Source organism: Sorex fumeus, unplaced genomic scaffold (assembly GCF_029834395.1).
Source record: "Sorex fumeus unplaced genomic scaffold, SorFum_2.1 ptg000122l, whole genome shotgun sequence".
NCBI lineage: Eukaryota > Metazoa > Chordata > Mammalia > Eulipotyphla > Soricidae > Sorex > Sorex fumeus.
The window spans coordinates 7,714,492-7,738,437 of record NW_026606179.1 but is presented as its reverse complement, the minus strand read 5'-3'; the positions used below and the strand labels follow the sequence as shown (position 1 = coordinate 7,738,437).

Below are 23,946 nucleotides of genomic sequence, written 5' to 3'. Positions count from 1 at the left end.
GGAGCTTGCCAGGCTCTGCCGTGCGGGCGAGATACTCTCGGTAGCTTGCCGGGCTCTCTGAGAGGGGCGGAGGAATCGAACTCGGGTCGGCCATGTTGGCTGCGTGCAAGGCAAACGCCCTACCGCTGTGCTATCGCTCCAGCCCTATTTCTGCCTTCTTTTGGTATTAGGACAATGTTGGCTTAATAGAAGCTATTGGAAAGAATTTTTGTTTGTTATGGGGCCACACCCAGTGGGTTTCAGGGCTTACTCCTGGCTCTGTGCTCAGTGATCACTTCTGGCAGTGCTTTGGGGACCATATGGGGTGCCAGGAATCAAGCCTATGTTGGCTTTGTGAAAGGCAAGTCTACTGCCTGCTCTATTATCTTTCCAGCCCCAAGATACCCTTTTCTTTGATCATCTGGAGGGACTTGAGGGATATAGGTAGTATGAAAGTTTGATAGAACTAACTCATCTGGACCTACCTAGTTCTTCGGAAGGTTTTCATAAACTGTTTCCTTACTAATGATTGGACTACTGAGGTTTTCTATCTCCTGATTCAGTCTTCAGAGGTTGTTATGATCTAAAATGCATCCACTTTTAAGTTCCCTAATTCTAATTCTGTTCCTTGGAACATGTGATAAAAGAGGCGTCGGTGGTGTCGGTATCCTTGTCAACACAAACTTAGTCACGAGCATTGATTCATTTGAATGCCTAACAACCCGAATCGGACGATAACACTTGAATAAATGTGGCTCACTACCGGCAGTTTCTATCTTTGTTGTCTATGCACCAACATCCAGTTATGGTGAAAGAGAAACTGAGAAATTCTACATGGAGCTGGAGAAGTTCTATAAAGAAGATCACACCTTCTACAAGATCATTGTCGGTGATTTTAATGCCAAGATAGGACCAAGAAGATCAGTCGATGAACTCCACATCGGAACCCATGGCCTGGAATGGAATGAACAGGGTGACAGACTGTCTGAGTTCATCATGTCAACCAAAACCTTCCATGGTAACTCACAATTCCAAAAGGCTGAATCTAAACGTTGGACATGGGAGTCTCCCGATGGACGGTTCCACAATGAAATAGACCACATCATATTCAATCGGCGGTTTTGCCTAACCGATGTTGCTGTTGTCCCAAAATTCCAAACGGGATCAGACCACCGTCTTCTTCGTGCAAAATTCTACCTCACAGAACGAGGAGAAAAGAATGCAAGGTTTAAGAAGAGGACTCCCAGAACGACCACCAACTGGGAGCTCTTTGGCTCTATTGCGGCAACATAGGAAGATGCCGTCATTGACAACATTGATGAGGAATACGATCGAATGATTCAGCACCTCCATGATTGTGCAAGGAATGCCAAGAGAGAGATAACCACAAAAAACCGTCTTTCTTCAAACACTCTTGAACTTATTCGTCAACGTGGCTTGGCACGTGCCTCAGGCAACCACAAGCGAACGTCCGAACTGGCAAAACAGTGCAGAGAAGCCATCAAGGATGACCTCAAAAACAGGAGAGCAGCAGTACTGGTAGATGCAGCAGAATCTGGGAAAAACATTCGTAATGCCCGCCTGTCCTTCACCAACTACAAAACCAAGATGACTGCCCTCCGACATCATGATGGATCTATCACATCTTCCAGAAGGGCAATGGAGAAGATTATTCATGACTTCTACTCAGATCTCTTTAATAGCCACATCCACTTGCCCACATACCACATACCACATGATGGATATGTCGTTCCCAATGTTCTCCCTTCCGAAATCCAACATGCCATCTCGTCGGTAAAGAAACAAAGAGCACCTGGCCCAGACAAGATCAGACCTGAACACCTGAAGAACTTACCATCAGTACTCATCAATACATTGGCTCGACTCTTCACACGCTACCTGTCTGAATGCAAGGTTCCATCCCAATGGAAAACCAGCAGGACTGTACTACTATACAAGAAAGGAGACATCCACGACATCGGCAACTATCGCCCAATCTGCCTATTGTCTGTCATCTACAAACTATTCACTCGAGTCATCCTGAATAGGATTAGCAGAACACTAGATGAAGGACAACCATGTGAACAAGCTGGATTCCGAAAAGGATTCAGTACCATCGACCATATCCACACAATAACCAAGCTCATTGAGGTATCTCGGGAGTTCAAGATGCCGCTCTGTCTAACGTTCGTTGATTTAAAGAAGGCCTTTGATTCTGTTGAGACGGAAGCGGTCATGGAAGCCCTAGCCAATCAGGGCGTACAAACTCAATACATCAGGATCCTTCGTGAGCTCTATTGCGGATTCACTACCAAGATCTCACCATTCTACAAAGAAGTAATCATCCATATCAAGAGAGGGGTTCGGCAGGGTGATACCATTTCACCAAAACTCTTCAGTGCCACCCTCGAGAACATCATGGGACGACTGGAATGGGAAAACATGGGAGTGAAGATAGATGGTCGGCAACTACACCACCTCCGCTTTGCTGATGACATCGTTCTAATAACACCAAACATCAACCAAGCGGCACAAATGCTGAACGACTTTGACCGTGAATGTGGAAAGGTCGGACTACAGCTGAATCTTACGAAGACAATGTTTATGAGAAACAGCCTTGTTCCTGATGCTCCATTCACTCTCAATGGAACCACCATCTCCGAATGCAACAGTTATATATACCTAGGTCGAGAAATCAACATGATGAATGACCTGGCACCTGAGTTGCGCAGGAGGAAGAGAGCGGCTTGGAATGCCTTCAAGAGCATTGAAGAAATAACTAAAAGGACAAAGAACCTCCAGCTACGAGCACATCTCTTTGATTCCACTATTCTTCCTGCATTAACATATGCCTCAGAAACCTGGACCCTACGAAAACAGGATGAGAACACTATTCGGGTCTCTCAAAGAGAAATCGAAAGAACTATGCTTGGAATATCACGATTCACTCAAATGAGAGATAGAATCCGGAGTTCTGATCTTCGTCAACGCTCAAGAATCAGGGACGCTGTCTCATTTGCCAAGACATCAAAAATCAGATGGGCTGGACACGTAATGAGGTTTACAGACAACCGCTGGACTAGAGCCATTACTGATTGGATTCCACGAGACATCAAAAGATCACGTGGACGCCCACCTATAAGATGGTCAGACTTCTTCGTCAAGACCCTAAATGATCGGTTTGAGGCTCTGCATGTTCCTAAAACGAACAGATACCATTGGGCTACGCTAGCACGCAACCGGGATGAATGGAGACGTTACTGGCACCCGCTCGAATAAATCGATGAATAACGGGGATTAAGTGATTAAGTGATAAGTGAATTCAGTGGCAGAAAGTTGTTCAAGTAATCTCATAATCTTTTGTATTTGAGATCACGATCATGATCACAATCCTCCTGTTGTTCATCGATTGTCTCGAACAGGCACCAGTAATGTCTCCTTCTTCCTAGCCCTGAGATTTTAAGAGCCATATTCAATGCTCTTTCAGGGCTAGGAGAATGAGACCCATCATTGTTACTGGTATTTGGCATATTGAGTACGACACATGAAGTTTGCCAGACTCTGCCGTGCAGGCAGGATACTTTCGGTAGCCTGTTGGGTTCTCCAAAGTAAAAACAATATAATAAGATGTCTCAAATACGGCAGAGTCTCCTGCCCCCACGCCTGGCTGTCCTTACCAGGGCTCCTTGGAAGGGGGCAGGTTGAGTTTCCCTCCCTGCCCCGAGCAGAGCCCTGGTAGCTGAAGACCTCCAGAACCAGCCACAGCCATGCTGAGACCACTCTCCACCCATCCGGACAAGCCTCATGCATGAAGGAACCGGCAGAGGAACCCAGGCATGCGGGTACCGGGGCTGAGATCTCCAAGCCTGCTCAGATCGGGACTGGGCCTTCTCCACTCAGATCCCCATCTTCCAATAGGTAGGCATTACACCCACCAGCTGCCGCCGGCTCCAGGTGGTCCCATCAACGGCCAAGACCCAGGGACTATAAAACCCAGCTCCCGGAAGCAGGAGATTTAAGATATCTGTTGGAATTTTTCTCCTTTAATAACTTTATTTGATTTGTTTGGGTTTTCTTTTTGTTTTCCCTTATGAATCTAGTTAAGTCACTTTTGTTTCTTTTTTGAAAAACCAGCTCCTGGTTTCCTTCACCTTTGTATTGTTTTCTTGATTTCTGTATCACTGATTTCTGCTCTAATTTCTGTTATTTCCTTCATTACATTAGTATTCATTTGTTATTCTTTTTCTAGTTTTGGGAGCTGTCAGTTTATTTATTTGAGATTTTTCTTATTCATAGCCTGGATTGCAATGAATATGCCCCTACATGCTGCTTTGGCTTGGGTCTCCCCACTAGTTCCCTCTATGCTGAGGACCTCGTTTCTCTGGATTATCAATTTATTGGTTAGAGTTTTCTGGGATTATAAATAACTGGTGAAGTAAGGCAGTTGATTAATGGACAGATTGGCAGGATACTGAACTGTTCAGAGAAATGGAAGGCATAACAAGGTCAGAAGTAGCTTGGCAGAGCAGAAAAGCAGTCAGCACTGCCACTGGAACAGCTTCCCTGTGTCCTACTTGGAAGTTGGATAGGGCACCTGGCCTGGCCTTTGGACCAGAAGAGCACTGTGGAATTTGCATGGGGTGGGTGGTACCCAGAGACTGGGGCAGCCAAATCTGGTGATACTGGGGGCTACTCCTTCTCTGCTCAGAAGTGACCCCTGATGATGCTGATGGACCATATGGGGTTCTGAGAATTCAAGGTGGGATCAGCAGGATGAAAAACATGTGCCTTACCTCCTGAATTGTCTCTCTCTTGCTCACACATCTATATCTAAAGTATACAGTCCAATCCCCCAATATGCAAAGGGTTTTAATAAGGGTCACTGTCATTGTCACTGTCGTCCCATTGTTCATCGATTTGCTCGAGCAGGCCCAGTAATGTCTCCATTGTGACACTTGTTACTATGTTTGGCATATCGAATACGTCACGGGTAGCTTGCCAGGCTTTGCTGTGTGGGCAAGATACTCTCGGTAGCTTGCCGGGCTCTCAGAGAGGGGCAGAGGAATCGAACCTGGGTTCGGCCAGGTTGGCCAAGTGCAAGGCAAACTTCCTACCTGCTGTGCTATTGAGTATAAATCATCTCCTCTGAGTCATGGGGCATGAAAACACAGCAAGTCTAAGTATGGTACAACTCAGTGATCCAATTACCAAATTGGCTGAAAAATCTCTAGTCACCATGGAATTACAATTAAATTAGGAAACTACATCCCAATTCACCTGGGTCAAAAGGCAGTTTCTGGTGGCAAATTCATGTGGAAAAAAAGGGATGGGGGGAAAGATTGTAGCACTGTAGCACTATTCTCTCGTTCATCGAGTTGCTCGAGCATGCCCAGTAACGTCTCCATTTTGAGACTTGTTACTGTGTTTGGCATGTTGAATACGTCACAGGTAGCTTGCCAGGCTTTGCCATGCAGGTGAGATACTCTCAGTAGCTTGCTGGGCTCTCTGAGAGGGACAGAGAAATAGAACCTGGCTCGGCCAGGCAGGCCGCGCGCAAGGCAAACACCCTACCACTGTGCTATCGCTCCCCTGACAAAACCCCTTTAAAAACATGAATTAGAAATAAACCACTTAGATTCTAAAGTAGTGTTTCTCTGGGGGTGGGCACTCAATTGATGAGGGACAAACCTCCTGTGCAATTGGGGGTTGGGGGTATTTTCCAATTGTTGGCTTAGAAAGTAAGTTTCTGGATTTTTCTCTTATTTATACTTTTGTTTGGGGGCCACACCCAGCAGTGTTCAAGACTATTTCTGGTTCCGCACCCAGGGATCACTCCTAGAGGGCTCGGTGGATCATATGGGATGCCAGAAATTGAACTCAGGTTGGCCACGTGCAAACAAGTGCCCTACCCACTGTATTATTCTAGATTTTTTCTTTCTGATAAAGGGAAAATAGAACAGGTCAGTTTAGAAATCTGTTCCAAAGCAAAATAGTAACATTTTAATGTGAAGAGATTGTTATTACTTGTGGTTATTTGAATCTTCTATTTAAATGATTAGTATTTAAAATAAATCAAGTAACTAAAATGTACTTGTGGTTGTTTAAAAACACTATTGGAATGTCTTAATTTTGTAATTGTTTAAAAAAATGCAGAGTCAGTATTAAAAACGCTTAGACTGATCATACAATAAACATGAAGAATCTGTAAGCAAACTTAAAGGCTAAAGGAGGCACTAGGGGCTGGAGCAATAGCCTAGCAGATAGGGCGTTTGCCTTGCATGCGGCCGAACCCAGTTCGATTCCCAGCATCTCATATGGTCCCTCAAGCACTGACAGGAGTAATTCCTGAGTGCAAAGCCAGGAGTGACCCCTGTGCATCGCCGAGCATGACCCAAAAAGCAAAATAAATAAATAAATAGAAAAAAAAGGAGGCACTAAATTTTTGCGCTTATAATTTTAATGAACTATATTTAACAACTCTAAACATTTAATATAGACAAAAAGACTGTTAAGTACTGTTTATTTTAAACTTAACTTTTATTGACAGTTACAGATTTAATCACCACAACCATATTTTAAAAAACCTGTGCACAAAATCAAAATATATTAAGATGTTAACTAGTCTTTGGATGGTGAAAATATGGGTGAGTTCTATGTATCTGTAACCTCTGTAACCTCAAACTTTCTATAATAAACATGTATTTGCTTATAATGGAAATATATGTAGCAAAGGTGGATTACCAAAACACTATGATAAGGCCATACAAGGAAAAGAGTACAAACTATCAACCATAATCCCACACAACCACAACCGTTTCAAAAGTGTTTACCACACTTCTTCCCCTCTTCAATTCTATGAATATTTATCATTATCATCCTAATCATCAGATCCAGGTACAGATTAAGATGTTAACAACAGTTGTTTGATGTTCGGAATATAAGTAAATTACTTTTTCTTTCACTTTACTGAATTTCTCCAAGTTTGGTGAGTAGAATATAGTAGAATTATAATGGGGAAATACATGCTAAAAATTTAACACTGAAACATTAAAGATCCAAGAATTTGAGATAAAATATTTAACCATAATTCTATTACGACACTATTTTTAATTCCCCTTTTTCCCATTTATTGATTTAGCAATGTGACAGTCACAAGCATGTACACTGAGTCACAATGGAGGAAGTATACCAGGATGTTAACAGTAGTTGCTGGGTGCTGGGAATATGGGTGACTTTTTTTTCTGCTTTTTGGGTCACACCCAGCGATGCACAGGGGTTACTCCTGGTTCATGCACTCAGGAATTACTCCTGGCAGTGCTCAGGGGACCATATGGGATGCCGGGAATTGAATCCCGGTCAGACTGCGTGCAAGGCAAACGCCCTACCCGCTATGCTATCACTCCAGCCCCAATACAGGTGACTTTTTAAACCTTTTCTAATTTACTCCTATTCTCCAATTTTTTCTCTGCTGGGTCTGTATTATACTTGTCATGGAAACAAGCATAATAAAATTTGTTATCAGGACACTGTCATGAGGAATCTTCAAAAACATTACAATGCAAGTGTTTAATCGTAACCTCACAAAGGTCACAAAACAGCTATATAGAATACACATTTTGACATGGTTATAATCATAAAGCTGTGCATATAAGCAAGAATAAACAATAATATGAAGAGTATACTTATCTTTGGATGGTGGGAATATATGGATTCTTTTCCTCCGATTTTCTTTATTTTTTAAGTATCTAATGAATTCAAATTATGCTCACAATGGAAATGTGATTATAAATTTTAGTAATACTATCATAACATTCAACATAAGAAAATAATGCTCCACTATAAGTCTACAACACAACAGCTTTTGACTATTAAGTATACATTTTAAACAGCTATAATTGCAGTATAAATATAATTCTGAATCCTGTTTTTTCCCACTTAGTATTTTGTAAATATATCTCCTGTTATTACATAACCTTTCATAATTATTACTTTTAAACAGCTGCATGGATATCCAAGTTCTTTATTACTGCCTTACTGTTTGGCATTGAAATTATTCCTAGTTTTTTTTCTAATGGAAGGTTGAAATGGACACCCTAACATTTGGCATGTTGTTCTCCAGAAAGGTTCTACCAATGAATACTGTCCAACTGCATGAGCCCCAGCTCACCATGATGGCATGCAAATTGGTACCCATTCTGAGGGTACCCTGACAAAGTATCTCACTGATCCTGTTTCCTCAATTGTCCATTCCAACCTTGGGTCTCGCCATGCAGCTGGCCCTTACCTTAACTCTAGGCCTTCTTCTAAACCCGTGCTTCTCAACCTGGTATCATTCCACATGCCTGTGGGCCCCAACCGTATTCCAAGCAGGCCACAAGTGAAAATCATGTGAGGGGGAAAAAAACAAGGTGTGTTGGGGGGGCTAGTTGGAAAAAGGTTGAGAAGCACTGGTCAAAAATACCTAAGAACACCCTGCTAAGCTCCTGGTCAGCAGACTGGCCTCCCAGCCCTGCTGCTGGCATCCCACCTGCTTCCTTACTCCCCTGGTCTGAGATGTAGCAGTATCCTCTTCTTTGGCTTACTCATTTCCGCTTCATCTTCTCTGCCTAATATTGACATTTCTTGCTGTGGACACTCCCCTTGGGGTTCTTACTGTGCCAGACCTCAGTAGCAAGGTCAGATACATCCTCCAGCAGGTGGTTTAATTCTACTCGTTTTAATTGTCTGTTCTTCCAACCACTAAAACAGATCTGCTTTTTTTTTTTAGTTTTTTTTTTCCAGTCAACTATAAGCAAAAGAAATCTCCTACCAGTTATGACGGAATAGGAAGGGAAGCAAAAGAAGCAGAGGTAGCACACAGAACAGGACACAGGAGCCTCGAGCCGTGAGGTCAGTTTGAAAACACACTAACAAATAGCTCAAAATACTTGGGAAGACTGAAGGCACCAGGGACAGATGGGAATGGAACAAATTAAGGCTGCTGGGGAACCTGAGTCCATGTTAAGCTTGGGGTGAAAGAAAGCATTTTTTTAGATTAAAAAAAAAAAACTCAATAGCTAGGGACTAGAGGGTCAGCCAGGTGATGCCAAGAATCTGTTCCGTGGTAGAAAGCTTGAAGGATATAAGCTCCTGGCGCCTACGTGCAGTGATCTACGGCAGTACATATGAACACAGCCACACTGTACTGTCACCTAAGGCATCAATGTGCATGCACACAGAAATTATTCAATTCTTTAGCCTGCATCCTTATTCACACATAACAACCTCTCCTGACAGTTCCCAACCTCCATTAGGCACTCCAGTGATCTAGTGATGGATGAAACCCACTCTCTGTAAAGGCAAAAACCTAATATTTAGAGGGAAAATCTTCTGCTTTTGGGAATTCACTACTGCACACACATCTAGAAGGTTTAAAAATATAACAAAATTTATAATATTTCTGACTAAGAATTTGCAAGCTACAATGTGGCAACTATTCGATTTGGGTCACGAAAGGCTAATGGAATATTGTAAAAGCTGACACAACATGAGGTTCCAAAGTATTGATATAGTCCAAATGTCTGAAAGGAAGCTTAAAGTACTCTTCTTTTCAAGCAGCAAATTATTTTTTAACTTTGTGCCTTCTATTCTACACTTTTACATGAATATTTTAAGATTAAGGAATAATACACACTTCCCAAAATGATAGATGGTTCAAATAATGCAGTGTCTAAATGCTTATAATATATTCTAATTTGTTGCTCTCTGCCTCCTCAAAAATCAACAACAAAAAAAAACAGTGCCAGGTAAGGTACCTCTGCACAGTGAACTAGGAACTATACAGCATATTTAATCTAAACATGTGATTACTATTGGCTAAATTTTGCTATGTTATGTACATCTCAGGAAACACTGGGTCCAGGCTGACAGGTGTGTGAAGTGTCTGCAGTTGATGAGCAGTCTCTGATCTTGACCTCCCAGGGTCTCCCTCAGAGTCATGGAGGTCTATGCTATGGCTTTCCCACACGCATATACTGAAGCCCGACGGGGAGAGTGAGAATAGAAGGAGTTGCACCTGGAGGTTCTTTTCAGTCTGAGGGGTCTGTGCTAGGGGTTGGGAATATACATGGGCACTATTATGGGATAATTTCAATTCTCCATGGTTTTGTAAGGGTCCAATTCTAAAGGAAGCTTCTCTCATTTTTGCCTTGTGTCCTCAGCCAATATGAGTATTCAGGTGTCTAGCAAGGGACAAATGATCATTGAAAAGCTGCCCACAGACATCACAATTGAAGTGCTTGTTGTCGCTGGTCCCAGTGCTGGTACTAGCAGTGTATGCAGCATAGCATGAGCTTTTCCCATAGGCACTTCCAGCCTCACACACTATCACCCTGGCGCGGGCTGTCAGATGCTCACGATGGGCTGAGTTGTCAGTGAAGGTTTCTCCACATTCCCTACAGTCATAGGAGGGCTCTTCTATCTCAATCTCTTCATCTTCATCTTCTTCCTCTGGGTCTTCAATTCCAGCACTATCTGGTTCATCCACAACTCCCTCTGGCTCTTCAGCTCTTTTTTCTGGGTCTTCAATCCCGGCACCATCTGACTCATTGACATCACCACTGGGTTCCGCCCTTCCACTGGGCTTTTCTACTTCTCTGTTCACTTCTGCAGCCTCTCCATTAAGTCCTTCAACTTCTCCATTGGGCTCATCAGCAGCCTCTACTTCCTGTTCTGCAGTCTCTACATTTGACCCCCGAATCTGTAGAACTACTCGTGGTACCAACATATCTGTTTTTACGTCCTGGGATTCTTCATGAAGCTTCTGATGTTTGGTGAGGACTGTGTTGTGAATAAAGGACTTGCCACAGTCCTTGCATTCGTAGAATGGCAAATCTCTTTTGGGGGGCTCAGTGAGAAATGAGGTATAAACAAAGGAGACCCCATAATCATAGAGCTCATCTCTCTCATGAACTCTCAAGTGCTCCCTCAGGTCAGACTGACTAAGAAACAATTCTCCACATGTTTTACACTCATACTGTCTTTCTTCAGTCTGACTTTTCTGAAACCCAGGGACGGCTAGGCCTGGGACAAGAGCTTCTTCCCTTCTCTCACCCTGCTCCAGAAAATTCTCTCCCTCATGAATTCTCATATGTTCACTAAGGACGGAGAAATGAACAAAATCTTGTCCACATAACCGGCATTGAAGGAACATCCCTACAGGATTCTTCTGTGGAGCATGTCTCTGCAGGTTAATGATCAAGGGTGGCATGAGAGATTCATCATATCTTCTTTGACCATAAAATTGATCTTGTTCATGAATTCTCTGATGCTCAAAAAGGAATGAGTTATGAACAAAAGATTCTCCACAAGCTGGGCATTCATACAGCTGCTCTCCAATGGAATCTTGCTGATATTCACTGATAGAATTGGTGTGAATCACAGATTGCTTGTACTTATAAGTATCAATGAGATGTCTCTGAACTTTCTGATTATCTTTAAGGTCTGCCCGATCTGCAAAACTTAACCCACAGTCCTTACATCTGTAGACTGAATCTTCTGCCTCCTCCTCTTCTTCATCTTCCAACAACTCCTCCTGTTGTGGCTGATTTTTCTGAGGCTCTTCCTGTTGAGGCCCATCATAGCAGATACCCCTATTAACAGCGTCTCCAAACAGCTTTTTCCTGTGGACTTTCTCTTGGGCATAGATTTTCTGGTGTGCACTAAGGTCTTGAATGGTAGCAAAGCATTCTCCACACTCTCTGCACTCGCAGGGCACTGGTTGTCCTACACAACTTGCATGCGCTTGTACTTCTGCACACCTTGACTGCTCTGGCTGCTCTGCACACTTCGACTGTGCTGGTGCTTCCGCACACCTCATTGGCACTGGCTGCTCCGCACACCTCAACCTCAGTGACTGTTTGAAACATCTAGTCTGTGCTTGGGGCTCAGCATAATTTGTCTGCAGTCTGGTAGAGGCTAAGCTGCAGATAACAGATCGTTCATAGTTTTTCATTCCAGAGGGTTTCCTTCTATCATGAATCTTCTGATGCTCGGTAAGGTCAGTGCTATGGACAAAGGATTCCCCACACACCTGACACTTACAGAATTTCTCTCTAGGGTGAATTGTTCCAAGTTCACCAAAACAAAGGGATTGGATTACAGAAGTCTCATAGTTCTTACATTCAATGTTTTTCTTTTTAGCACGTGCCTTCTGATGTTCACTGGTATTTGAGATGGAAACAGGCAATTTTCCATCAGTCTTACACTCACTGGACCCCTCTCCAGCAAGAGTTTTCTGAGATTTGACATGTGACACACTGTGTATTACAGAACCTTTGTAGTTGTTACTCTTACTTCCTTCATTGGGGTTTTCTCTGAGAGTTTTCTGTTGCTTATCATTAAACTCTGAAATATAGATGGAGGATTCTTCCTTCTCATGATGTTCAATAAATTCATTTCCATTGCGATTTTTGGGCCATTTAAAGATGCTCAAGCTATGGATAACCGACCTCTCAGATGTCTTTCTTTCAGAGGGATTCTCTCCAGCATAGACTTTCTGGTGCTCAACTACATCTGCACTCTGAATGGTAGACTCTGCCATTGTTTTTGGCCTCCTGGAGCCCCCAGCACTGTGACTTTTTTGAGTTTTGGCAAAGGTTAAACTATGAATAACAGACCTCTCATAGGGTTTCCTCTCATAGACCTTTCTTTTCATGGGAAATTTCTGGTTTTCATCAGGGTTAGAACTAATGGTGAAAGCCTTCTCTTCCTCCTCATGTTCAGGTGGTCGTGTAATAGTATGACTCTTCTGAGATTCAGTGAAGGGTAAAATACAAATCACAGACTTCTCATAGCTCCTACCTTCATAGAATTTCTTGCGAGAAAGAATTTTCAGGTGCTCATTGAGGTCGGAGCTTGGCATAAAGGCATTCCCATCATCTTTAAAGTCATAGAGCTTATCTTTTGAGTAAGTTTTCTGATGCCTCTTCTGGCCAGGAATGAAAGTTTTCTCATACACTTTGCCCTTATTTTCAAAGGACTTTCCTCTAATATGGATCTTCTGGTGCTCCTTCAGGGATGCGCTGTGATGGAAGGCCTCTGCACACACCTGACATTCATACAGTTTCTCCTTACTGTACATTTTCTGAAGCTCATGAAGGCTGGTGCTAGGCTTAAAGGTTTCCCTGCGCTCGTTATCTCTGACATCAGAGAAATTCCCTCTACCGTGGATTTTCTGGTGCTCTATCAGGGCAGAACTATGAAGGAAGGTTTCTTTACATACCTTGCATTCATAGAATTTGTCTTTCCCATATATTTTCTGAAGCTCACTGAAGGTGGGGCTAGGCATGAAGGGCTCCTCATACTCTTCATCTTTACAGTTAGCAAGATACTCTCTAGCATGAATTTCCCGATGTTCAGCAAGAGCAGTACTGTTGCTGAAGGTCTCCCCACACTCCTTGCACTCAAAGCATTTCCCACCAGCCTGCCTTTTCTGGACCTCACTGACAGCCACACTGTGAATAAAGGATTCCCCATATTCATAAAGATTTTCTCTCGTATGCATGATCTGATGTTCAACAAATTCTGAAATCACACTGAAACACCTCCCACACTCATCACACACATAGGGCATCACTGTGAAGTCAACTGGCTGAGACTCAGTGAAGGAGGGGGAGCTAAGGCTGCCCAGGCTCGCGGCTTTTCTCATTTTACCACATTCAAAGGGTCTCTTTCTGGCATAGCCTTTCTGATCATGAGTGGAGCCCTGACCCTCTGTGTCACACTGATAGCGCCTTTTTCTCTCAAGAACTCTTTTTTTGGAAATGAAAGTTGAGTTCACATGAAAACCTACTCCCACAAAGGCATTTGCCTCATAACCCCTCTCCCGAATCACAGACCCCCGCTTGGTGAATGAAAGGCCTTTCCAGTTGCTCTCTGTCTGCCTGGGGCATCTCTGTGAACGATTGTTAGAATCCCTGGCCCTTCCAGCTTTGGAGCTATGGGAGACGTCCTTGATGAACTTCTCCATGATCACCCCGTGGGAAGATTCATCTTCACAAATTCCCCGCCGATGGGTTGCCTTTTTGGCTTCAGACACAGTTTTCAAACCTGAAAAGAAACACCGAACATCAATCCTCCTAGTCCCTATATAACATTCCAATGGCACTTCTGTGACAGTGGTATGACCAGAACCTAGTGTGTGCAGACTCTATCTCACTGATTCAAGCAATGACAGCCCAGTGTATATTTACCTCGGCTGGTGCTGGGATAGGAACTTCTCTTTGACCTTGAGGAATGGCCTTGCGTCATATGAGAGTGGCCATCATTTTCAGCAAGCTGGACCCCTGTTCATAAGAATGACTCAAGTTAGGACAAAGACTTGTCACCACAAATGAGTATCATCATCTTCCTGAGCCACAAAATAGGAAGTAGTGCCTATTTAAATCTCTGAACATCTTCTACCTGCATTCTCCTTTCCTTTCCACTCCTTCCTTAGCCCTTTCTAATTTGGACTTGAGTCAATCTTCCAACTCTTAACTAGAAATCTGCACAAAGATTCTAACCCAGCACATCCCTTTCTGTCTTTCTGTCCTCTGCACTGGTTACCATGGCTTGCTCCCAACATGTACTTGCTCTCCCGCCCATTCTCCCAACCCTTGAGCTGGTGGAGGCTCCACTGCCTGATGTAATCCGCTTGGATGGGCTTCCATTTGCAAAGCCTGTGGCTTCCTGTGACTTGATATAGATGTCTCCTAGGGGAATCCAATCAGGTGTGTGTATTCAAGCATGCACGTGGATTTAAGTATATATTTAAAAACCTCACATTCATTCTAGAGAGTACTATCTTTTGTGGCAAAAACCATCTCTGTATCTTCCCTGTTATGTACAGTTATATTCTTCACCCAGCCAAATTTGGGGGTGGAGGGAGTTGAGGCCAGCAGTGTTCAGGGGCCAATCTCAGTGATGTTCAAGGGACCATATATAGACCCAGAGAGGGACTGAATCAAGTCTCCAGCAGCCAAAGCAGCACTGCAGCCCTTTGAGTCAGCTTCCTGTGCCCCAAGTGATTCCTTACAAACACAAACTGCATTATTTTACTCTCCTATTTGAAATGTTCAAAGACTCCTACCCTTAAAGCCTGTATATGTTAATATGGACTTTTAATGGCCTACAGCTTGGAAACAACCACTGACTGCCTACCCAGAGAGAGCAGCTTCCTGTAGTTCTCCATGTTGTCCTGGATTGGGTTTTGAGGCTCCCTATCCTCAGCCAGGTCCACATCATCCTGGTTTGACATGGCATCCATGTCCTGAAAACAGCAAGCACAGGACTGTCAGCATACAAACGCCACTGGGATCAGTGCTAGTGGCAGGGGGACAGCATATACAAAGGTGTGGAGGAGGTGCTCACGGCGTGGGGGACTCTGAATGATCCAGACAAGTTTGACTAAGGTCCTACTTTGTACCTACCTTGGTGCTATACTCTGAGGAAGATCCAAAAGACGCATGACACATATTCCTTGCCCTCATGCAGCTTATAATTTGGGTGGAGAGAAAAGACTCATGAAATGATTAGAGAACAATAAACAATAAGTGGAGTACAAAGAACCAGTGGTGATTAGACTGGGCTGCAAAAGGGAGCAAAGGGTCTGAGAAGGGTTTGGGTGGAAACTGCAATGCAAAGCTTTGACCTGGGGTGGTAGGGGGCATCAGTGGGGATTGTCCACTCTGCAGGGTACATGCAAGGGGCAGAGGGCAAAAGCAGAAAACAAGCCTCGAGGCTCCTCTCTGTTCTCACAGCATCCTAAACAACAGGGCTGCAGCTGGGTTCTCCGAGGTCAGCAGCAGTTCTAATTCCCACGGAATGTCTCCAGAGTCTCTCTCTCTCTCCCTTCCTCCCTCTCTCCCTCATCTCTCTCTCTCTCTCTCTCCCTCTCTCTCCTCCCTTCCTCTTCCTCCCTTCCTCTTTCTCCCTCCCTCCCTAACTCTCTCTCTACTCTCTCTCTCTCTTCCCTCCCTCCTCCCCTTCCTCCCCCCCCCCCCCCGCCCCCGCTCCAGATGCTCTAGAGCATTGATGTTTGGGAGAGTTGGAGTCCTACTAGTACAGCATGAGGCCTAGAGACAGATTCAAGAATGGAGACAGTGAGGGAGCCTAAGAAAACTCAAGCACCCCAGAGAGACTGCACCATGTGTGAGCTGTGCCCCTTGGGGATAGAAAACTTTGTGAACCTCAGGCTATTCATCTGTAAGATGGAAAGATGAGCATCAGCTTGCCTTGCAATTCTGTGGGTGAGGATTTTCTGCCAAGTTTTCTGTAGACATAGAAACTGCACCTTCTATTTCAAAATTATGACATAAAGACTTTTTAATACTAACTTTACTAAAGCTCTACTGCTGGAAGTCCCTCCCAGAACCATAGGAAAAGGGTTTGCCAAGGACCCACATCCACTTCCTGAGGAGAAACTAATGCTGGTTTTGAGATTTAAAAGAAAAGCCTTGCTGAGCAACTGCCAACAAAGAGACCAGAGAAAATACCACCAAAAGCAAGCAGTTCAGGAGCTGGAGAGATAGCACAGTGGGAATAGCACTTGCCTTGCACGCAGCTGACCCAGGTTTAATCCCCAACACTACACAGGGGTACTGTGAGCCCAGCCAGAAGTGATCACTGAGTGCAGAGATAAGAGTGAGCCCTGAGCACTGCCGGGTGTAGCGCAAAAAAAAATTATGAAAAAAAGTAAACAAGCTCAACAAACTAAACTCTTTCCAGGCAAAGCTGAGAATTCTTAGGTTAACATCAGCTCCAGAAGCCCAAGAAGCACACCCAACTCCCACAGTTGAATGGCTTCCACCCATGGGTGTCAGGTGGGACTCCGGTTTCTCACCATGCCTCCTGTGTTTTTGGTGTGTCAGGAGCTCATGACAGCAAAGAAAAGGACAAGGAGAAAATGACTCTGCGATTGGAGATAGAGGGAACTGGAGCTCCTCACCAAGGGGCACCATCTCTGGTGTCAATAATCCCACAGGCCTTGCCAAAGGGAAGAGGCATTTTTCAACCTTTATCTCCATCTGCCTCATCTCTGGAAAACAAGTGTGCATTCAATGCTTAATTACCATGTTCCAGGGAGAGAAAAGTGATGCTGATTAAAGTCCAGGATTCTGTGCAAGCGGATTTCCCCCAAGCTACAGTTCACTACACTGTAATGAGGTTCAGGGTACATGTCTTGTAAGGATGAGGTGCTGGGTCTGATCTTCAATCCCCTACAGCCTTGCCCTTCCGCTATGCTGTCAGCAGTATGCTCTCATGTCACACTGAAAGACTAGAAGAATTCTCTCTTCTGTGGTACCCTTTTGCATTTCCTGTCTCCTGCTACTGCTTAACCAAGCTAAGGGTGCTCGTATTCCTTCCAGCCTCTGAGCTCCACAGATTCATGTCTAGAATCTTCACCACATGAAAGTTGTCTAACACCCCCAAAACAAGAAGCTGGCACTTTTCATTTCCCCACAGAGCAGGGAAATTGCATCCCTGACTAATAGGCCTGTATTTGAAAATCATTACCAACACGGCCCACTGTGAGGGAGTGAGTAAATGCGTATCAAAGAACTTCATTTTTTAAAATTAAAGTTTTGAAAGCTTCTACAAACCTAATGATTTTATCTCTATTTCTAAAATTTTGGCCAGTTCGGTTTCCTCAGGGTATCTTAATAATAACAAAAAAGTGTGCCATGAACTTACAGAGATTCCCTGAAACAATGACATTCCCCACATTCGGGCAGGACACTGGGCACTCCTGACCCTCCTACCTTCTCTAGCCTGCACCCTTTTCAGTCTGACTGTGGCAGAAGTTCCGCTTTCAACAAGATCCACACACTTCTGCTTACTCAGGGTTCTTGATTGCCTCTGGGACAGAGAATAAGCAATGGTTTTCAAGGTAGAATTCAAACCTCATTTCACCACCACTGCACTCCCCCACCCACTTCCCACCCCACCTCAGGAATCACATTTGTTCCCATGTAGGAGCACTGGGGACAGGCACACCAATAGCAGGACCATATTTTTGGCCTGTTACAAAACTCTTGACAATCTGGGCAACGTTTGGGTTCTGCCCAGGGCCTCCGCCTAGACTGTAGAGAGGACAGGGGTCCCTCACCCCTGAGTGCCATGCCACCTCTTCCTCCTCTCTCTCAAAGGTGCCTCTGAGATAGTGCTGTGAGTATCAATAGCTTGGGAGAACTTCATAACACCTTTGATTTTCTCTTGAAAGTAGTATGAATAATTACAATTATAAATGATACTTATATGAAGAGTACTTCTGCCAATGCCAAATGCCCTTCTCTGTTGAAAAACCAAAAGTTTCCCTGAGCCAGGATATGAACTGTCTAGTTCCCCATGTCCCCAGACTGACCCCGCAAGGCCCAAGTTCTTGGGAGATGAAGACGTACACGTGGGTCTCCACCCTGTCCTCAGGATCAGTTCAAATCCCACATCCTATTCATTTCTAACCATTTCCCCCAGGGCTACTGCCTTCCAACAGTGGCCATTTGTGGGGTCTTCCCTGTTCCAGGAGGCACTGGATGGGTCTCTGCTTTCTATTTTATGTCACTCCCCACGGGAGTGCCCCCATTTTACAGATGAGGAAGCCGAGGCTCAGCTTAGTTAAGGAAATGGTCTGAAGTCACACAGTGAGCAGACAGCTGGGCTGGGCTTCACCCCAACCAAGCTCATGTCAGCTTTTACACGCCAGCTGGCAGCGAGGCATACCATTCCGGGTCTTGGGGCTCCACTACATGGATGAACACAAATGGGCAGCAGACAGGCCCCAGACCATGGGCCCAGGTAAGTGTGGATGAAGTGGGGAAACTACAGCACCTTTGCCATGAAATGAAAGAGGCCTTCCAGGCAGTGAAAGCTGGAGCATACCTGAGGACTCAGCTCATCCATGTCCTCCACCAGCTCCCTGTGTGGCAGTGCTCTCTCCATTGGGAGGTGAAGATCCTGCTGAGGAAGTCCTGGGGAGGGAGTTAGGAGCCATGAATCACAAGGTCAGGGCTGGCCAGGAGGCAGGAAGCAGGGGAGCAATGCACTTACTGCCTCGGGGAAGCCTGGGGTGGTGCCAGTGGTCTCGAGGCTCCAGGTTTCTGTTTCTGCCCCTGCGGCCCTGTTCCCACTCCCACTCCCGACTCCAGTCCTGATGTCGGTCCCATTCTTGGTCCCAGTCCTGATCCCGGGTTCGGTTTCGATATCGTTCATCTGAAAAAGCGAGACACCCCAGAAGTCAGAACAAGCTTGCATACTGATACCCTTCATAAAAGCCCCTCTCCTAAGAGCCACACATCCTTCTAGCTGCACAAAGGTGGAGGCACAAAATCAGGTGTTTGATCCCCTGGGACAACATAACTCCCCCTACAACTTGATCCCCAGAACCCTGTTTCTAGAGCACCCCGAGGGAGGGCACAAAACAAGCCACTTTTCTCTATAAAGTTGGGCCTCCCTGTAGGTGCTTCTACTAATGTCCCAGGCCCTACTTACTGAAGTCCACATTCAGTCAACTCAGCTGCAAAGCCCGAACAGACAGGTCACCACAACCCATCATATGAAGTAAAAGCCACACCACCCTCCCCCAAGTCCAGTCTCTTTATAGGCAAAGGAGTGATGCAGTTTGCCCTTTCCCAGTTTGTTTCAGGGAATCTGTAGAACAGTGCACTCTGGCGCTGCAGTCAATTAATTCTCCCTCCCTGCTCCCAGAGCCACAGCTAGAATTTGCATGCCTAGTGTCAGCTGATTCTGGAAGCCCGTGTTTCTTGGACAGCAGACCCCAGGGGTTACTCACTGCAGAGAGAGTACATGGAGCGTGGTGGCAGGGATTCTGTGACTCTCCGGTTCATACTGTCTTCACCAGGGACATCGCTGCTGCTGTCGTCTGAGAGGACACAGACACGGAACTTGAGGCTTCATCATCGTGCCTTCATTCTCTCAACATTTCTCTTCCCCCCCCCCCCGGGGGGGGGGCACTGAAGTGAGCTGAGCGGATCTTCGTGCACCCAACCCTTTCACCTCACCTCACGCTTGTGCTCTATTCATAGTAGGAGACTAGGCTCGGGGCACAAGGCACCCCAGTTCCCCAGGGTTCACCTCACACAGACTGCCTTTCCTTCATACACCCTAAGGTACTGGATCCTAAAGCAGCAGTCCTATAACCCAGGAGAGATTTGGAAATACCCATGGTATTTGGAAATACCATGTTTGGTGATGGAACAAGAGTAGCAGGAGCATCTGGCATCCTATAGGTGAAGGGCCAGGCTAGGACCATACCAGCTCCAGGAGAACCCATGCAGGCTCACCTTCAGGTTCATACATCTTGAAATATTCCAGCAGAGTAATAAGCTTCTCACAACTCTCTGGCTTTTCCACTTGCACCCAACGCTTGAACTTTTCCAACAGGATGGTCAGGTACTGCTCAAGGACCAAGAGCTCAACAGTCTCTTCAGAGCAAGCCTCTGGCTGCAACCAATCTAGGCAGAGGTTTTGGAGTTTGGTCAGGGTCTTTCGAGGCCCAGCAAATTTCACATAGAGAAAATCCCAAAACCTCAATAAAAGAATTCACAGTCAGTTGTGCCTTCTCCTGGGATGCAACCCAGCTTCTTAGACAAGTCACTGTCTAGCTCATACAGATCTGGGATCCATGACTTCCTGGATTTGGTGATAGATAAGAACTTTGGACGCAGTATTTTATCTAAGTAAAATGTTCACTGTAGGAACTAGGCATGAGTCAACAAGAAAGATGCAGCAGCCTGTGAATCAGTCCCCAGGGACCTGCAGTCGTAAGGAAACATATGCATGTCCTACAAGTTGAAGACTGGGCAGCAATGTGGGACTGGAGCACCTACCAGGAGCACCAACAATGTTCTGGAAACAGGCCAAAAGGAACTGCCACTGTCACTGTCCTCCCATTGTTCATCGATTTGCTCAAGCAGGCCCAATAACACTGTGAGACTTGTTACTGTGTTTGGCATATCGAATACGTCACGGGTAGCTTGCCAGGCTTTGCTGTGCGGGCAAGATACTCTCGGTAGCTTGCCGGGGGTGGAGGAATTAAACTCGGGTCGGCCGTGTTGGACACATGGAAGGCAAACACCCTACCCACTGTGCTATTGCTCCAGCCCAAAGGAAAGAGAAGTGTAAAGTCACTCAACACTCCCACATATACACACTCTCGTGCACACAATCTCTCTCTCTCAAATCCACATTACACTCTCTTCCAGACAAATACACTCTCACATGTACAATCAAACACACACATTCTCTCCCACACACATATACATTCTCTCCCACACAAAATCTCTCACATACATACTCTCCCCCGACACATATACATACTCTCCCAAAATCTCTCACACATACCATCTTTCACACCCACACAATCTCTCTCATACACATACATACACTCTCAAACACAATCTCTCCCACACATGCACTTTCTCTTGCACACTCTTCTACACATACACACTCCCCACAAAATCTATCCCACACACATCCACACCCTCTCCCACATCCACAGTCTCTCCCATACCCACACACTTTCCCACATACAATCTCTCTCACAATCTCTCTCCACACATGCACTCTCTCCTGCACATATGCACTCTCTGCAAACACACACACACATACACACTCTCTCTCCCACATATGACCTCTCTCACAATCTCTCTCCCACACATGCACTCTCTTATACACACCTCTCACACCCAATCTCTCCCACACACTCCACCCCACACAATCTCTCTTCACTCTCTCCCACTCTCTCCCACACAATACACTTTTCCCCACAGAATCTCTCTCCCCCCACACACACTCTCCCCACACATCCTCCCAGACAATCTCTCTCACAAACACAATCTCTGTCACACAAACACAATCTCTCTGCCTCTGTCTCTCTCAGTGTCTCTCTGTCTCTGTCTCTCTCTCTCTCTTTCTCCCTACCTCTCCCCTCCCTCCATCTCCCTCTCCCTCTACCTCTAACCATGCCCAGAAGATTGCTGTTGTAAACAGCCCCAAGGCCTGCAGGGTTAGCTATGCTCTGCTATTAACAATGTTGTGATGTTGGGCCACATACTCGGTGATCTGGAGTCTGTCCCATTTCTGTACACAGGATCAATAGTACCTACAATCCCTAAACTAAACTAGATAGGATGGGTTGGGAGGGTTTGCTAGGGCACAGGGGCCAATGCTGCTATTTTTTTTAAACACTTATTCCCTTGGTGCACTGTTGAAGCAGCCCAGAGCACATGAAAGACAAAGGGCTACACCGAGTGCAGCAAGCACTTCACCTTAGGCAAGGTGCAGGAGGCTCACTCACACTCCCCAGTATGTACTACCTACATCGGTGCCAGTGAGGTTTGAGTAGGCCCTACACTCACAGAGCCCTTTCAGCCTCAGCTCCTGCTAATACCACTTTCTCAGGTGGGTTTCAGTGTTGCCTTATTCCATGCACTTACCCTGATTCTTCAATGCCTGGGCTAATCTGTCTGACTTCCAAGTACAGGTGACTTCTAGAGAAGGGGCTAAGATTGATCATTGCATCACTCTGCCCCTTAGTGCCTGACCAAGGCGGGTCCCAACACTGACATTATACACACACACACACACACACACCTGCTTGAAATGGTTGTTGACAACATATTTCTGACTTTACACCCACAGAAGCACTGGGACTAGAATGTTCTACTGTGAATCTCATAGGCCACTTTTCTACCACTTTTTCAATATGCTCACACACACACACAAATAGGAAGTGCTTGCAGGCATTCATGAAAGTCTTATAATGACACCTTGTATGCTGGGAAGAGAACTGCACTCTGGAGTGCAGTTATTTATTTATTACTGGCCAATCCAACTGTTGCATAAAAGTAGATATTAATGGAGATAAATCTAAGATTTTATGAGTCAATTTACTGAGTTTTGTACTTCTGTCTTCAGTTGAAGAGAAAAACTGGTTCTATTTTGAAAAAAAAAACACCAGTAAGTGAACAATTAAAGCTCTGAGTCTCAAATGAGCCTTTAGTAGGAAGCTCTGGCCCCAGTTCAGCCCACTGGACTTTAGCTCTACCTGCACTGCCCTCACTGAAGCTTTAACACCTACTGACACACACCCCTGACATCGAGACACCTTGGGCCACTCCACTAGTCCCTCCCTAACACCCTGCCCTATCCTATCAAGGAAGAACATTCCTAGCAACAAAAGCAAGTGCCCAGTCTGGCTCTGAAGGACTGAGCCATTGGGACATTGAGAGCATGCCCACTGTGCCCAGAATGCGTACGAGGGACTGCCAGCAAGAGCAGAGCTCAAAAAGTCGGCATAGTGTCTTTGAGGGTTCTGTTTAGGGGAAGGAAGGGAAGGTACAAGAGTGGAGAAAGGCAGGGCCTACCCTTCGACACCCAGACTCAGAAGGATACACTAGCCCTAGAGGCCACAGGCCCACCCTTCCAGAGACAATGTAATCACCTGTGTGGGTATGTGAGGATAGTCGCAGGAACTGCAGAAGCAGTCATGATCCACATGAACACAGTCCAAATGTGCAGGGCCTATAGATAAGGTGGAGAGAGAAATACAGGTGCTGATAAATCAGGAGACGAGCAAGAGGGGCCAGAAGACTCCAAACGGCTGTGCTGTGGACCTTGATAGCATTGGGGGTAAATCCTCATATATTACTTTCAAGAAAAGAACAATACCTAGACCGGAAATAAAACAATTCAAGATGAGAAATAGAAGTATTCTTTATGAAAGCAGAATAATTGGGGAGCTGGGGCTGGTAAGTACTGTTCAGGGTTTACTCCTGGTTCTGTGTTCAGGGATCATCATATCTGACAATGCTTGAGGGACCATATGCAGTGCCAGGCACCAAACCAGGCATGGTGAGTTCAAGGCAAGCTCCTGTAGTAGCTTTCTGGAGAAAACCATAATAATTAAAAACCCAAGATAAGAAGATCATT

At 45.2% G+C, this 23,946-nt stretch overlaps 1 protein-coding gene across 4 annotated transcripts; it reads right to left on the bottom strand.

Moving 5' to 3' along the window:
• Window positions 1-10,073: 10,073 nt before the first annotated feature.
• On the bottom strand, window positions 10,074-23,540 carry PEG3 (paternally expressed 3). Of its 4 annotated transcripts, XM_056137017.1 has the most exons (8): window positions 23,459-23,540; window positions 20,298-20,468; window positions 19,787-19,876; window positions 19,045-19,206; window positions 18,877-18,965; window positions 15,160-15,268; window positions 14,211-14,303; window positions 10,074-14,067 (listed from the first exon to the last, which is right to left on the bottom strand). In XM_056137017.1, the coding sequence occupies exons 2-8, from the start codon at window positions 20,311-20,313 to the stop codon at window positions 10,175-10,177; spliced, it is 4,452 nt and encodes a 1,483-aa protein (XP_055992992.1). In that variant the 5' UTR covers window positions 20,314-20,468; window positions 23,459-23,540; the 3' UTR covers window positions 10,074-10,174. The 4 variants fall into 4 exon arrangements, with proteins under 4 accessions (XP_055992992.1, XP_055992993.1, XP_055992995.1 ...); XM_056137021.1 differs by lacking the exons at window positions 10,074-14,067; window positions 14,211-14,303 and adding an exon at window positions 15,429-15,492; XM_056137018.1 differs by lacking the exons at window positions 19,045-19,206; window positions 19,787-19,876; window positions 20,298-20,468; window positions 23,459-23,540 and adding an exon at window positions 15,429-15,492.
• Window positions 23,541-23,946: the final 406 nt, after the last annotated feature.